General features: G+C 38.3%; 8 protein-coding genes across 8 annotated transcripts; 4 read left to right on the top strand and 4 right to left on the bottom strand.

Annotated features, from left to right (window-relative positions):
- Positions 1 to 84: 84 nt before the first annotated feature.
- Positions 85 to 2,755, bottom strand: C9374_012824 (uncharacterized protein; the record flags this gene model as incomplete). The annotated part of the gene is made up of 2 exons (XM_044688633.1): positions 85 to 2,423; positions 2,494 to 2,755. The coding sequence occupies 2 exons, from the start codon at positions 2,753 to 2,755 to the stop codon at positions 85 to 87; spliced, it is 2,601 nt and encodes an 866-aa protein (XP_044542266.1).
- Positions 2,756 to 2,790: 35 nt separating this feature from the next.
- Positions 2,791 to 3,090, bottom strand: C9374_012825 (uncharacterized protein; the record flags this gene model as incomplete). Its single annotated transcript, XM_044688634.1, has 1 exon — positions 2,791 to 3,090. The coding sequence occupies one exon, from the start codon at positions 3,088 to 3,090 to the stop codon at positions 2,791 to 2,793; it is 300 nt and encodes a 99-aa protein (XP_044542267.1).
- A 214-nt stretch (positions 3,091 to 3,304) lies between these two features.
- On the bottom strand, positions 3,305 to 3,748 carry C9374_012826 (uncharacterized protein; the record flags this gene model as incomplete). Its single annotated transcript, XM_044688635.1, has 1 exon — positions 3,305 to 3,748. The coding sequence occupies one exon, from the start codon at positions 3,746 to 3,748 to the stop codon at positions 3,305 to 3,307; it is 444 nt and encodes a 147-aa protein (XP_044542268.1).
- Positions 3,749 to 5,012: 1,264 nt separating this feature from the next.
- C9374_012827 (uncharacterized protein) lies at positions 5,013 to 7,565 on the top strand (the record flags this gene model as incomplete). Its single annotated transcript, XM_044688636.1, has 1 exon — positions 5,013 to 7,565. The coding sequence occupies one exon, from the start codon at positions 5,013 to 5,015 to the stop codon at positions 7,563 to 7,565; it is 2,553 nt and encodes an 850-aa protein (XP_044542269.1).
- Positions 7,566 to 7,687: 122 nt separating this feature from the next.
- On the bottom strand, positions 7,688 to 9,379 carry C9374_012828 (uncharacterized protein; the record flags this gene model as incomplete). Its single annotated transcript, XM_044688638.1, has 1 exon — positions 7,688 to 9,379. The coding sequence occupies one exon, from the start codon at positions 9,377 to 9,379 to the stop codon at positions 7,688 to 7,690; it is 1,692 nt and encodes a 563-aa protein (XP_044542270.1).
- A 724-nt stretch (positions 9,380 to 10,103) lies between these two features.
- Positions 10,104 to 12,966, top strand: C9374_012829 (uncharacterized protein; the record flags this gene model as incomplete). The annotated part of the gene is made up of 3 exons (XM_044688639.1): positions 10,104 to 11,548; positions 11,653 to 12,168; positions 12,258 to 12,966. The coding sequence occupies 3 exons, from the start codon at positions 10,104 to 10,106 to the stop codon at positions 12,964 to 12,966; spliced, it is 2,670 nt and encodes an 889-aa protein (XP_044542271.1).
- An 849-nt stretch (positions 12,967 to 13,815) lies between these two features.
- Positions 13,816 to 14,097, top strand: C9374_012830 (uncharacterized protein; the record flags this gene model as incomplete). The annotated part of the gene is made up of 1 exon (XM_044688640.1): positions 13,816 to 14,097. One exon carries the CDS (start codon positions 13,816 to 13,818, stop codon positions 14,095 to 14,097), a length of 282 nt encoding a protein of 93 aa, XP_044542272.1.
- Positions 14,098 to 14,117: 20 nt separating this feature from the next.
- C9374_012831 (uncharacterized protein) lies at positions 14,118 to 15,161 on the top strand (the record flags this gene model as incomplete). The annotated part of the gene is made up of 1 exon (XM_044688641.1): positions 14,118 to 15,161. The coding sequence occupies one exon, from the start codon at positions 14,118 to 14,120 to the stop codon at positions 15,159 to 15,161; it is 1,044 nt and encodes a 347-aa protein (XP_044542273.1).
- Positions 15,162 to 15,301: the final 140 nt, after the last annotated feature.

A 15,301-nucleotide genomic window follows, 5' to 3' on the forward strand; every position in this document is an offset into this window, starting at 1 on the left:
ACTCAAAGTTCACTCGGCACAAGCAATAAATAAATATAAAATTTTGAAACTTAATAAATTTAGTTCATAAATAGGTTTCACAATTTATTTCGTCACTTTGGATTTGATCGATTTTCGTTTACAATTTGCACAAACTGGGTCACCCATCAAGTCATAAAATTTCATATTCTCAAATTCATTGCCGCATCTCTGGCACAAGAAACATTGTTTGTGAAAACATTTTCCGAGTGCCTTAACCATGTCTGCCTTATTGAGGATTTTCTCTTTACAGGCAGAACATTCCAACTCTCCACTAGCTGCAGCAGTGGGTTTGGTTGGTTTCTTCTCTGCATTTTCATCTTTGGTTTGATACTTGACATGCTTGTTCTTGTTTTGAATACATGTGGCACACCAGAATTTTCCAGCCACTGTAGCAAAAGGACCTGTAATTTCTTTCGAGCAATTGCAGCAACTAAAGCATGGTTTGTGGTAATATCCATCCGAAGTTTCCATATATTCTCCTGTAATTTTCTTTTTACAAGCTGCACAACGTTTGGTGTGAGCTGGATCGTCATTGTCCTCTTCAGACGACGAGTGAGAAGTTTTGTCTTTTGGAAGGAAGATGTTCTTAGAGGGAGAGGCATTTCCGAGTGAGGATTGTGGAGTCTTGTCTTCGAGATCGGTGAAGAGAGCATTACTTTTTCGAGTGGTCGTCGAAGTAGTTGTTGTCGTCGTATTTGTCGTGGTGGTATCATCGTCACTGGCATCGTCACTATCCGAATCTTCATCATCGTCATGCTTCTTTTTGTGTTTATCGGAAGCGGAGGCATCGGAAAGTTTCTTTTTGAAACGTGAATCCACAGAAATTTTCTGACCTCCAATGACGGAACGAGAGGCACCGCTTCGATTCGTAGCTGGTGAGGTTGTGCTTTCGCTAGTAGCATCTCCAGAATGTTCTCCTTTGGTGGCTGTTTTTGAAATTTCATCATCTTCTTCATCGCCCATAATGGAATCGATTTGGAAATTTTTAACATTGTAATATTCAAGTGTTTGCTTGAATTGTTCACGACTCTCTTGAATTTCTTTGGATCGAAGAGATTTTTCCTTTTCGAGATCGATCTTTTCGTTTTCCCAATTGAGTTGAAGTTGTTCTTTTTGAAGTTCCCATTCGGATCTTTTTTGCAGAATGAAACGTTTCTTTTCGTCGAGTTGATCTCTCATCTTGTTCAATTCTTCCTTCATTTGTTTCTTTTCAAATTCAATTTCTTGTTTTGTAATTTTTACAGCTTCTGCAGTGTCTTCATGCGCTTGTTTTTCGTCACTATACTTCTTTTTCCAACTTTCAACAAATTGCATCCATGATTTTTGAATATTTTCCCATTCTTCGTCATTCTTGGTCGTTGGCTTTTTTGGTTCTCTAGGTGTGCTTCCTGAAAAGCCATCGGAAGCAGAAAAAGTTGTGGACTCTCCGTGACGTTTCACATTCGTCATGGTACTTCCAGCTCGTTGTTTGTGTTCTTGCAATTTTTGAATGAATGCATCGAGTGTCTTGTTGGGATTGGAAGGGTCTGCTTTTTTGGGTTTCTTGTGATGTAATTTGTGCAAGTCAGCCAATTCGTCTTCGTCGAAAACGGAATGATAACTTTCAATGACTTGTCCAACAGTGTGAACATAAAAATCAACCATCTTTTGTGACAATTGACGAGTGGAAATGAGTGTGGTAGCATTCACTGGTGCATTCTTCTTGCTATTGTTATTATTATCCAGAATTTTGGTGGCCTCATCGTCATCCTTTAATTTACCACGAAGGAGAGCAGGTCCTAACACTACAGACAATGATTTGACACTGAGACGATTCTCTTCCTTGTACAATAAAATTTGAACAAGGAAATAAAAGAAATCTCTAATGACATTTCTATAAATTGGATGCATTTCATCAATGACTTTTTTCAAAGCAGTCACACGTTCCGAGTCAGAAGTCATTTCATTAATTTCCACAAATCTGTGAAAAGGTTCAAATAATGCTCGATCCAACTTGTTAAAATATTCCACTAATAAATTACACACAATATTTGGGTCAATCGAATTTGGAAAGACAACAGGTGATAAATCACCACCTTTGGATTGAGCTTCATTCAACATTTGAATAAATCGTTCCTTCTCTGCCAATGATCCAGTCAATCTGAAAATTCCCGGAGTTCTCTGAATTCTGTCTTGTTTCAAATACGAAAGCATTTTCTCAAGAACGGGTGGAATACTTCCAACAGAAATTGAAGTTCCATTCGGAAAGTGATTTTCCAACAAACCACCAAACAAGACGGGTGAACTTGTTGAAATTTTCATAATACTCATTCCACGGGCAGTGGCAGGATCGAGTGTTCCTGACGAAGACGCAGCATTGGCCTCCTTGTTGGCCAATTTATTCAACAACAAGTGAAGTCCAACTTTTGGTTTTTCGGGTTGTTGTTCCGTCGACGACGAGGTGTGTTGTTGTTGTTGAATTTGTTGCCGCACCTTCAGTCTTCTTCTTTGGAGAGAGTGTAATTTCATCGACCAATTGATCGACCGAATCCGAGACATTTCTGTTCATTGCTGTAGAAGTAGTTGCTGTCGTGGATGTCGAGGATGACTCATTCGCTAGCAAAATATTTGACAAATTGGCATTGATAGGAACAGATGTCGTATGATTACTGGTCGAACTCGTCGACGATGAAGAATACGAATTACCAGGTGATGTCTTGTTCATTGTACTCGCTGATCGACCTGGAGAAGTCATTGAAGTTTGAGAAGACGAGGCAGCTTCAGACTGATTCAAATAAAAGGAGGTTCGAGAGTGACTTGATATTGTTCTTTGAGTAAATTCTTGACCAATGTACCCCATACAACTTTACGAGATTTAAAGTTGGTGACGTGAAGTTCGCACGTTTGTGTCGTGGGTGCTTTGAGAGAATTTGATGAGGAGGATGGAGAGAGATTGTGTCGAGTGGCAATTTCTTTGAGGAGGTCATCGATGGGTTGATCGAGAGAGAGTGTGTAGTCTTCGGTGCGAGTGGGATTCAGTTGCACTGAAATCTTTCTCGTGTTGTTGGATTTGAAGGAGAAGCTGCGCATTTTTTTTGTTTGTGAAATTGACAGGTGAAGGGTGATGGACTCGAGCTCGAAAATTTGTTGTTTGTCATGCGTTAGCAAACTCACAGTCGACAACAGATTTGCTCTACTATCTTGTTAGTAGTGCACAGCCGCCAAAACAATTTCCTTATCCAATTTTTTATTTGAATTATTAATTGTCAAATTATTATTCATGCAATAATTATTTCACAACATGTCATTTGTTTTTTGTTCTCGTGATCATTTCATTCATGCCAAAGTAAAATACCATCAAATTTACAAGTTTTTCTGGTATGATCTTTTCCATTTCGTGAATTTTCGTGTAACTCAGATTCAATTCCAACAAATTCTTGAAAATGTAGTCATTTTGAAGAAAGTATTTGGCTCCTTCATCGGTAATGTAATTTCTTCCCAAGTGTAAAGTATGAATGTGTGGAAAATTTACTCCACACGCGTCAATGAGAGATTTTACACCTTCATTTCCAATACTATTGCCCATGACTGATAAAAATCGTAATTTAGACAAGTTTTTGCTTTGTGACAGCGCCATGATGCCCTTATCGCCAATGTACGTTCGAATTGCTTTAAGACTTGTCAAATTCGACAAATAAGGGCTATCGGCAATATATTTCAATCCTTCATCTCCAATATTGTTAAACATGATATGGAGTTGTGTTAAATTTTTGACATTCTTACTGAGAGAGAGCCATCGAGCTCCTTCTTGACTTATATTACATGTGGTCAAGTCGAGAATTTTCAATCTTGTCAATACAGCACTTTCAGCAACGAATCGAACACCTTCATCCCCGAAAAAGAATGATTGTCATCCATTCAAATGTCTGCAAATTCAATGTCGAGTTCAAATTTCCACAAAATATTTTCAGACAATGTCAGATATTGTGATTTCATGGACTCTGATCATCATGATCTTGTGGAGAACTTGATGTATTGAAATTTTATAAAATTGTTTTGAAACTCGCATACACACGTTCAACAAGAATGTTGTTTCCAAAAATTCAAAATATGATACCACTCATCCTGACATAATTCAGAAAAATTCATTCCCTTCATTCCGATCATTGGTTGAGGTCGTGGCTGGACGAGTGGTTGATTGTGTTTGTTTTGTTTGTTCATTTTTTGTAATAATTTTTGTGAAAATGAAAAGAGTGGAATGATTTGGAACAAACGTTTCATTTCTTTAAAAGCTTGCATATTGTTTAAAATCATTTCCACCTCTGTGAGGCTGCAGATTAGTCAGGCCCTCTGGAAACCGCCATCAAGTTGAGCAGATTAAGGTTGACGGTTCTATTCATCAACATTGCTTTCCAAGTCAAATTAGTTTTCTCTTGAAATTGGAACATGTGGAAGATATTTTATGTTGCATAATGAGGAACAGTGCCACCAATAAGATACGTCCGTTTGGGAGCCTAATATTTCAAAGGATAACCTTAAGGTGTGCATGTGAAACTTTAAAAGTTTGCAACATCAAAGGGTATCCTTGTCTTATTAAGGAATGATCGTTAACACTTGGTCTTGGAAATCTCTCAACTTTAAGGGTCATTCAACTCTCTTTGAGCCGATATCATTCCAAAGAAGGAATTAAATGGCATACTCCATGGTCTGAGGAACAAAAAAGAAAAAATTAACGAGGATTCTAAAAATGGAGAAAATGTGTTTCGTTTGGTGGCTCTTGAGAGGTGTCTATTGGGACACGATACTCGAGAAAAACCAATTGAAACAAAAAACACGCAGCTCCTTGCTGGTTCATCATTGAACACACTTACTCATCCAAGATCATTTCCCGATATGAATTCTACTAGTGGCACTCAAACAAATACACGTCCTTCCGAAGGTCTGTCGAGTGCTTCTTTTCCGCATCATCCAGTTGGTTCAAACAACAACATTATCATGAAGAAAAAGGAACCATGATAGTACATCATCCAAACGATTCTTCATCATCATCATCTTCTTCTTCGGGTGTAAACGTATCTGCTCCGGAGAAGAAGAGAAAAAAGTCTAAACTCACAAGTTCAGCTCAATCATCCCATGAATATTCTTCCAACAATTCTTCCATGAAAGGATTTGAAAGTATCACCCTTGAACCCATTCCATTTCAAACCAATGTACATAATATCTTCAATCATCATCATGACCTCTCGCCGATTGAACCTATCATGAAGCAAGACCATGTAAGCGGAGCACACAATTCCCAACAAAAGACAACTCTGTGCTCTCCCAATTCCTCCTCAAACTGTAATGCTCTTTTCAAACAATGTTGTGGAAAGATTATTGAGGTTGTCCAAGGTGCTTCCGTAAACGGTGTGAGAAACCCAAGCTCACACACTCATCCGCATGAACATCTGCCGTCTGTGGAACATTTGCATCATGATGACTCCCGAGAGGATACGTCATTCCATGAGCAAAACCCAAAACCAGTGACTTTACCTCCCATTCATCAGAAGGCTCATACAAGTGAAAGTGGAAGTCAAATGGCCAAGCAACACTCAAAACACAACTGCAATCAACAGGAACAACATGGCCACCCTCATTATGAACATCATACCTCTTTTCCAACACCTCAATTTTACAAACGAAGTCCCACTGTGTCAGTCATGACAAAACGTTGCAACAGCGAGCCATTAAAGAGATCTCTGGAACGTACAATAGGTGGCGATCAGGTGACTCCTAAAAACCTTCACATTTCTCAAATTGAAAATTACATACCAAACATTACCAATAATCATGCTCAATACATTTCCGTAACGATTAAGGTTGATTCGTTTGTGAAGGGCTTCGAAGTTAAGCATGAATATATCCAACATGAGGATGACGTCTCACCCATTGTGGACAAGCACGTGAGTCATGGCAATCACAGACGAAAGTCTCACTGTACCAGCGTAGTCGTTGGAAGTAACTTGTCACATTCGTTCAAATATCTGGATACAATTTATGTACACATGACTCTGCCACCCAATTCCAAAACAAATATTAGACCTAACTCCATTGAGGACTCATGTCCAGCAAATGACATTCCCAAATATTCCACAAACCAAAGCGAGGAGCAGGTACCAAGTGACAATGCTGATTCTTGTGACAGCATGCCAAAACCTCGCCGCAAGTCATGTAATGGTCATGCCAAAGTTCAACCTGTGAAAAAACATTACACCTACCAAATTGTTGATTTTAAACTTGTGCGACCATCTGAAATTAAACCTTTAGAGAAGCTGAATGGCGAGGACATGGTGAATCATGGTCAGGAAGAATTTCATTCTGAAGGAGAAGACGAGGAAGCTAGTAGTGACGATGAAGAAGTCATTCACATACCAGGAGGAGTGTTTTGCAAAACATTTAGAGACAGTACCCAAAAATCACCTTCAAGACCAGAGACAGCGTCATCAAGTGCGCAGTTGACAAGAAGGCCGCTTTTTTCAACCTTCGCTGACTATCATTATGTGCCTCCAAAAATTCATCAAATCCTTCTTACCAGAAAACAACGAAGAAATATCAAAGACATGATTGACATCATTAATAACTCGTACACAGAAGATGTAGAGTCAACTGGAGTTTCTCAAGGCAACTTACCTGTGAATTTTGTGGACCGACTCAACTACTTGTTGGAGTGTCCAGATTCCTTTGTCTTGGTTAGAGATGAAGCGTTTTGTGAATCCCTCAATGTCAAGGATGTAATGGGACTAAGCATGTTTGGTTACGCTGCAAAACATAAGCAGTATTATATTATCAATGAGTTGTGTCAAAAACAACCCTACCGAGTGCTTCAGGATATTGTGCAAGACATTGATCAGCTTGAATTTATTGCATCACTAGAGGACAAACGAGTCATTCAGTATATTATTCATTCGCTGATACATTTTATAGACGTTGAAAAGGAAATTTTGAGAGAATACTTGAGAGGATCGTATCATCATCATAACATTGATGAAGGACATTTGGATTTCAGTCGCTTTGGAAGCGTTGAACAATTAGAATCCTTTTTCAAAAACATGCTTGTTAGATATTTTACTTTTATTGACAGTGTGTTCTGTGTGGAAGCTTGGACACAAACCGAGTCGAACCCTTTTCTCTCCCAAACTCAATTTATTCAAGAAGCCATCACAACTTCAAAACCCAAAATACTCAAGTATTTAATTGCTGAAGGAGCATTGAAATGCAATGAATACTGTGATGGAGGTACTGTATTGCATTGGGCATGCTTGAACAGATCCATGGAAACGATCAAGATGCTGTTAAAAGTTAAAACTCTCAATAAGGGTCTCAAGGTACAGAATTGCTGCAGCAATTCTCGATTAAAGCCTTTTCAGAAAAAAACAGCCTATGATATTGGAAAGGATTTATTTCAGAGCGTGTCTGATAAAGGGGTTTGTAAACACAAAGGTGAATGTATGGAATTGTTACATGATCTGAATCCTTCTGCCTCTCACAAGCTCCACAACTTGGTCGGTAAAATTTTCTCAAAATAAAAACCACATGGTGCAGCTCAAAGCTTTCATTACAAGAATCCAAATCTCTCAATGTTGATATCCATGTTGAGAGAATTGGTTGAATTAATATGACAACATGATGGGCATTAAAAGCAAATCAACTACTTGTTTGCAGTGACAGCTCCTGTCAGGGCAATCATTGGATAAATACCAAGCACAGCAATCACAATCACCAATACTCCAATTATGGCCACAGTGGCCGGGTTTAGAATTTTCAATAATGTCTGCAACTGTTGGGTATATTGTTTGAGTATCATCTGCGAGACATATTTCAATCCGTCTTGAATAATGCTGTGCTTTCCACTCATAAAGCAAGCTTGCAAATAAGCAATTTCGTACGGCGAGAAAATGTGCTTTTGTTTTAACATGTATGCCAAAACGTCATCTGCACCAGCACCATACTTGGCCAAACTTGCCATACTCTCGACCATGTGCTGTAGAATTGGATTTGAACTAATATTCGAGCAAACAATGAGTAGTTTTGAAGTAATTTGCTCCTTGTCGAGAAGAGACAATGTATGTAAGAGAGTGGCCTTGTCTTGCAAAAATTTCAAATTACCCAAAGGAGTGTGCATTTTGATGTATTGCCACCTGAGAAATGATTTGAATGGCAGGTATTCGGATGACATGGTCGAGGGAATGATATAGAGAAGTGCCAACCAGTGATATTGAACACTTCGAACAAGATAATTTGTCCACTGCAAGAACGAGGGTACTGTGAGGCCCATACTCTCAAAAATTGCAATATTCTGAGGTAAAATTCGTGTCAATAATAAAGTAATTCCCAATAGACCTATGGTAGTCATAATTGCAGGATAAATGAGAGCTCCTGTGATGGCTTTTTGAATTTTGATTTCTCTTGCAAAACGTTGAGCGCAATACAGGAGAATGGAGTCAAAATCTCCAAGGGCTTTGGCCAATACTAACGAATTGTAATACCAACTTGGTAAATACATTTGCACTCGAGACAATGTACTAATGAAGGTTTTGTAATCTGTCCCACCGAGTGCACTTTTTGGAATTTTAACTTGAGCCAAAAACGGAAGTAAATCTGAATCCAATTTTGAACTTCTTAACATGATGTCAAAAATACTGACACTATTCACAGAAGGAGGAATTGAATTCACTAAAAAGAGAATATTGTTGAATGCTTGAATGGAGTCCGTCGAGAGTGGTGGATTTCCTTGAAAACTTCTAATGAACTTGTTGATAATCCCGGGATGAGAAGTTGGATCCGAGCGAGTGGTTGTTGCTGTAGGTGTTGTATTGTTGTTGTTGTTACTTGCGGTACGTGTTGCTGTTGGGTTACCAGCTGCAGCTGTTACTAAGCCTCTCTTCTCATCTGTACCGGGAGCGTGATGGACAAAGAGGTTCTCTGTATTTCCATGATGATCATGATTATCACTGTGAATAATTTTGGACATGTTGATATCCTTCAAAAGAGGAGTTGCATTCAAGTTTTCAAAATCTTGCTGAATTTTGAATTGTTTTTCATCAATTTGGCATGCTCGGAATAATAAATTAGATTTCAATAAGTATTGCAAAAGTGATGACAGAATGGACCAAGAAGTAGTTGTTTTCATGTTTGATGATTTTGATAGTGGTACATCTGTACCATCTAAACGATTGTTTGATGGTGATGATGGTTGTTTTCGGGAACTATTCATTGCTTTGGTTGTACTATCATTCTCTTGTGTCTGGATCATCATTCTTGAAGGAAATAAATGTGCCATCACTCTTTTCAATCTTGATTCTCTCCGATTCGTGTTCATGGTATGGGTGGTAGTGGCCATCTTGATTTCCGGATGACTCATCCTTGTGAAGGCATATTTTTTTGGTGTTGTTTTAAGAGCCCTAACTCACGGGGAGGGGGATCGAGAGCGTAGGCAATCAGACTTTTGCCTTCCATTTTGGGCCTAACTATATTTGTACATCTTAACACACGAATTGTGGCATTACATAATGAATCATATACTGCGCGTACATAAGGGTACGTATACCTTATTGGAAGTTAAAGTAGATCGTTATATGAATTTCTATTATTTTTCCTTGTTAATCAAACTGGTCCAAGCAGATTTACACATGAGTTTTTTTCATCTTAATGATCGTCAACAGCAAGAGATCAACATCTCGAAATCAAAATGCAGCAAGATACTAATGTGACCTGCCAAACTTTCCTCAATGCAAGTATAATGCACAATAATTGTGTATAATTAAAGTCTCGACATCCATGTCCTCAATTACCGAGAACTCTTTGGCTCAGATCGACGAATAAAGTTAGACCCAAAATGGAATTTAGCTTGCTGATTGAGTCGATGGAAGCTACGCTCTCGATCCCCCTCCCCGCTAACTCACAAGACAATTTAAAGGTAGATTTTGATAAACATTGTCATGAGCTATAAACATTAACCCGTTTCAAAAGTAAGATATCACCACTGAGGTTTGTTGTTGTGGTGATTTAAATCAGTACTAATCCGTTTGATTGTAATCAAAAGGTCAGTTTTCTGGAACAAAAAAATGGCTTCCACACCACTGACAGTTTCTCTTTCACATGATGCTTCTCGTGTGGTAATTATCTCTTCATCGGTGCTGGACCAGCAATCACAACAACAACCCACACAGCCTTTGGTACAAGTCTCGTTATTGGCATTGTCTGATTTCATGTGGAGATTGGAAGTGAACGATCCCGATGAATCTCATCTCACGTTAGATTCGTTTGCGATTGAGAAGGAACAAGAATTAGTTTCATCGGCTTTGACTCTGGAATTAGTTCCATCGAGTGCTTGTGTTCAGGGTGATGAGGAGAAGGTGGAACATTGTAAATGGTATTGGGATGTGCGAGTCAAAGGAGGTCACGGAAAAACTTTTATTCGAATAATTGATCATCAGGGTACCCAACCATCAAGCCAGGAGAATAGTAATAGCTCTGTATTTTCTCTAGATTTGATAGAAAATAAGGAGGATGATGGCTCTGTTTTAGTGAAATCTCTCACATTTTCACACAAATTTGTGACTCATTCAATTCCCATTCAAAATAAGGATGCAAATTCCAAGTATTCGGGAGACTATACCTTTGAAAATCAGAGTTTGTATGAAACATTGATGGCATTCTCACCATTGAACAAAGAAAAAGTTTATGGATTTGGAGAGAAGAGTGGCCACTTGTCAAAAGACGGCAGAAAATGGTTAATGTGGAATTACGACCATTTTGGATATTCATTTAATTCTGATCCATTGTATCAATCTACTCCATTTCTCATGTTCTGTGGACCAGCTACTAATTCTAGCTCTTCATTGAATCCTGCTATTTTTGTAGACACTGTTAGTAGACAAGAATGGGATTTGACTCTTTTCAAACCTGAGACTGAGGAGAAAATTGTTAAAAATTCTATTGAGAGATATGGAACCATGTCCATGTATTTGTTTGTTGGAGAAACACCCCTCTCACTTATTCAACAATTTTCACACAAAAATTTTACAGGAAGAACTTGGCTTCCACCCATGTACGCACTCGGTTTTCAACAATGTCGTTGGAGTTACTATCCAGAAGCGAAGGTGAGAGAGATTTCAGATGGATTTATTCAACATGACATTCCATGTGACGTTTTCTATTTGGATATTGACTATATGAATCAATTTGAATGTTTCACAATTTCAAAGCAACATTTTCCAAAACCTGCTGCTCTTGCCAATCATTTATTATTGGACAATAGACAACGATTTGTGGCCATTATTGATCCTGGAATTTCAAAGAGCCAAACCGAGCCAGAACAGTACAAAGTCTATGCTGAAGGAACTCAAGAGCATGTATGGTGTCAATTGAAGGGAGAGACCTACGTGGAACAAGTATGGCCATTTAGATGTTGTTTCCCAGATTATTTCAATGAGAGAGTGAGAAAATGGTGGGGAAAGTATTATCAAGATTTGATGGATCGAGGCATTCATGCATTTTGGAACGACATGTAAGTGTCACTAATTGTTTGAAAATTTATTTTTATTCAAAAATTTATTCACAACATATCAACATATGAATAATCAATCTGACTGAATGAATACCAAAATGTAGGAATGAGCCAGCTGTTTTCAATGATGGAACATTTAAAACATTCACACTGGCCGTGGATCACAACGTTTCTCTTCGTAATGGTACCACTCTCAACATTTTACATCGTTTCGTTCATAACGCATATGGACAACTTATGGCCCGTGCTTCACACGAAGGTCTCGTGCAAGTGAAACCCAATGAAAGACCCTTCCTTCTCACACGTAGTGGCTACTCTGGTGTGCAGAAATATGCATGGTCTTGGAGTGGTGATAACAACTCTACGTTCGATGATATGAAACTGAGTATTGCCATGTTGTTGAACATGTCTTTGGTAGGTCAAGTGATGGTTGGTGCTGATGTGGGAGGATTTGTTGGAGATTGTAATCCTGAACTCTATGCTCGATGGATTGCATTGGGAGCCCTGTGTTATCCATTCTTTAGATCTCACTCCACCAAGGATACTCTCGAACAAAATGCTTGGGCATTTGGTGAGGAATGTGAAAAGGCATGTCGAATGTTTATCAAATTACGTTATAGGTATGTGTTTTTTGAAAGCATGAAATAATCTTGAACTTGTGATGCATCACAAACAATCGTTCTTTTGAATTTATCTCACACGTGCACAGATTGGCACCCTACTTGTATACCTATATCCAGTATGCAACGAATTCCAATAAGGAATATGTTCCTCTCATTCGACCACTGTGGTTGGAATTCCCACATGACTCCGATTGCTACAATTCAGAATTTGAGAATACACAGCTCTTTGTTGGACCATCCTTGTTGGTAGCTCCAATTTTAGAAAAGGGAGCAACCTCAAGAAAAGTCTACTTACCACCGCATCCTGGTGGATTTTACGACTTTTTCAATCCATCTCGTCACTTTGAAGGAGGACAAGTAGTGGAATTTACTGAAATTACTTGGGATAAGAGCATTGTTCTTGTTAAGGCCGGAAGTATAATTCCAATGAGAGCTGAAAGCAAGCAAAGCATTTATGATACATTGACAAGTCCAATTCAATATCATGTGTTTGGAAGTGAAAATACGAACAGTGCTGTTATCAGTGATTCCAGTCAAAATTTATTGTATCTGGACGATGGATTTTCAAATGAATATCGAAATGGAAAATTTGGTTTATACAAGTTGGTTTTACGCAACAACGAGAAGAGTGAGACCAATAATGGTACAGAGCAACATGTTACGGCTGAATTGATTGAGGGTGAGGGCTATCCATTCGTATTGACACAGGAACAAGTGAATGCACAATATTTCAAACCATTTCCAGAAGTTCATGATTTGAAGGAGGAGAACTCTACAAACTGTGATTGTTTGTAGAGGAAGAACAAACAAATTTTTGTGATTATTCAATAATTATTCAGATGTATTAAGGATCTTGTAAATTGGCCAAATTAGGTCTCTGTAAAGTAAATGTGAAACAAGTTATGAAAATTGACAATGTGCTTTTCAAAATTACCCAAATTGTACCATTGACCTGTATTGTTGGTTGCTATCATTTTCGTGAAGAACCTCAGTGCCCTCTTGGTTTCATTCATACAACGAATTGTATTTTGAAATTCGAATTAAAAAACGTTTCACGCCCCTAAAGAGTTCCCATTGCTGTTGTGGGAACTTGAAACCAAAAATAATTCAAGCAATTTCAAAATAATTTACGGACGCATTTTGTTCCATCATCAGACAACAACAATTAAAAAGAAATAGACCTTCATCATCACATTGCCAACGCAATATACCATCAATTCATAGTAGCCTATTAGTAATAATAGATCATTGCAGATATAGCCCATTCCGAATATCACGTATTTTGAAGAAGAGAATTTTATATTCTAGTTGTAACCTCTTTCATATCACCCAAATTTAGAAGAATTCTATTTATTGATTATAGTTTCATCAAAGCCTCGTAATAGTTGTAGCGACCATTTTAACTCCCATCCATACAAGTAGATTTGCGTTTAAAGTTATTGAATCGAAAACAAGAATTTTAAATCATTACCAATTAGCCAATTCAAGAAATTGAAAGAAAATTTATTGCAGTTTGTTTGAAGAAAAATTAGTGTTCATCAAAACTCTACAAACCAACTACATCCCACTCACTCCCAACAACCACAATATTTTCCATGTTCCCTTTCATTACCAACAACAACAACCTCTTTCACTCAATCAACCATGTTTGCTGGAACAACAACCATTACGACAACGAACGACAAGTTTGCCATTCTTTACAAGAACATCACTCACCAGGATACAAAGATTTTGACTTGTGCTGCCGCGCCATCAAGTAGAGAACAAAATAGTATTGATTTAACGATTAACGAAATGATGAATTTACAACAACCATTTGTCTTTTGTGGCCCCAAGGACCACAGAAACGACAACCAAGAGAGCTCCATTAATCCATATTGCTCCTCTGTGCCATCAGAAGCAGACAAAGGAAAGGAGACGTCTTAATGAGGACAGACTCATTTGAAATGTCAGACGATAGTAGTGATTGTGACTATGACGATGATGCCGATGAACAATCGTTTGACGATGACGACGAAGACGTGGATAGCGACTGTGACCTTCATAAAAGCTATTTCCGTGCCACTGCCTTTCTCGATGAAGACGAGGAAGATGAAGACGACGACTACTACACCGATGATGAAGAAGACCACTTATTTACACATGAAGATGCTACCAGTGGTAGCCACGAAGAACATGATTTCGAAGCAAGCCCTATCGAAATCCCCTTCTGGTTTGGAAATGAAGATTCAGAACATGTAAAGTATGTCTTGAAGGCATACGATAATTTTCTGGGCCTTAATTCCCACCGTTCAGCCAATAGTCGAATGCCTATTCGATTTATTGGCAAGGTGATTCGTCAAGCCATCGAGGATGACTATATTATTGTTCGTCAAGACGACTTTGATTATGACCAAGACGTTACAGTTGGATGTGACACTTCCAACAGTAAACAACAGCGAGTGTTGGTGACTTCAGAGACCTTATTCATTTATGAGAGATCACAAAAACTTGAACCAGGCTCCATTTCCAAATGTATGAACAAGTTAGTGATTGAAACCATGTATGACTATGATGAGGGGGTTCCTATTCATATTTTCATGCATGGTGAAGAAGAGGAAATGGATGAAGTGACATCTCTGGAACACATATCCATTCTACAATGCAGACCTTTCGGAGCGAATGAACATGATTTCCATTATTCAAGCCAAAAAGTCACACAAACCCCTCAACTTCTCGAAGAAATTTCCTCATCCACTCGCGGCTTGACCTATTCGGATCTGTATAGTCAATGTTTACAGAATGCAGAACCCATTCTGAACAAGTTAAAACCAAAGCTTGTCAATACTATTTCGGATGGTGAAGCAACCTCACCTGAACACCATTCTTCACCCCAGTCATCTTCACCTCGTGGTGGTCAGAAAGTTGGTGACAAGATGTCATCATCCCATCTCTCCCATGGCATGCTAATGATTAATAACCACATGCTACTTTTCCATTACGAACACTAACTCCTTATCGTGTGATAATATTCCTCACGAACCCTAAGTTGTAAATACTTTAAAAGATTCTTTTTCACAACTCTCTCATGTACATAGAAAATAAATTGAAATAATAGAGAATTTATAAAATTCAGAGTTTTCTTTTGTTT

This window comes from Naegleria lovaniensis (genome assembly GCF_003324165.1).
Source record: "Naegleria lovaniensis strain ATCC 30569 chromosome Unknown tig060, whole genome shotgun sequence".
Taxonomy (NCBI): Eukaryota; Heterolobosea; class Eutetramitea; order Acrasida; family Naegleriidae; genus Naegleria; species Naegleria lovaniensis.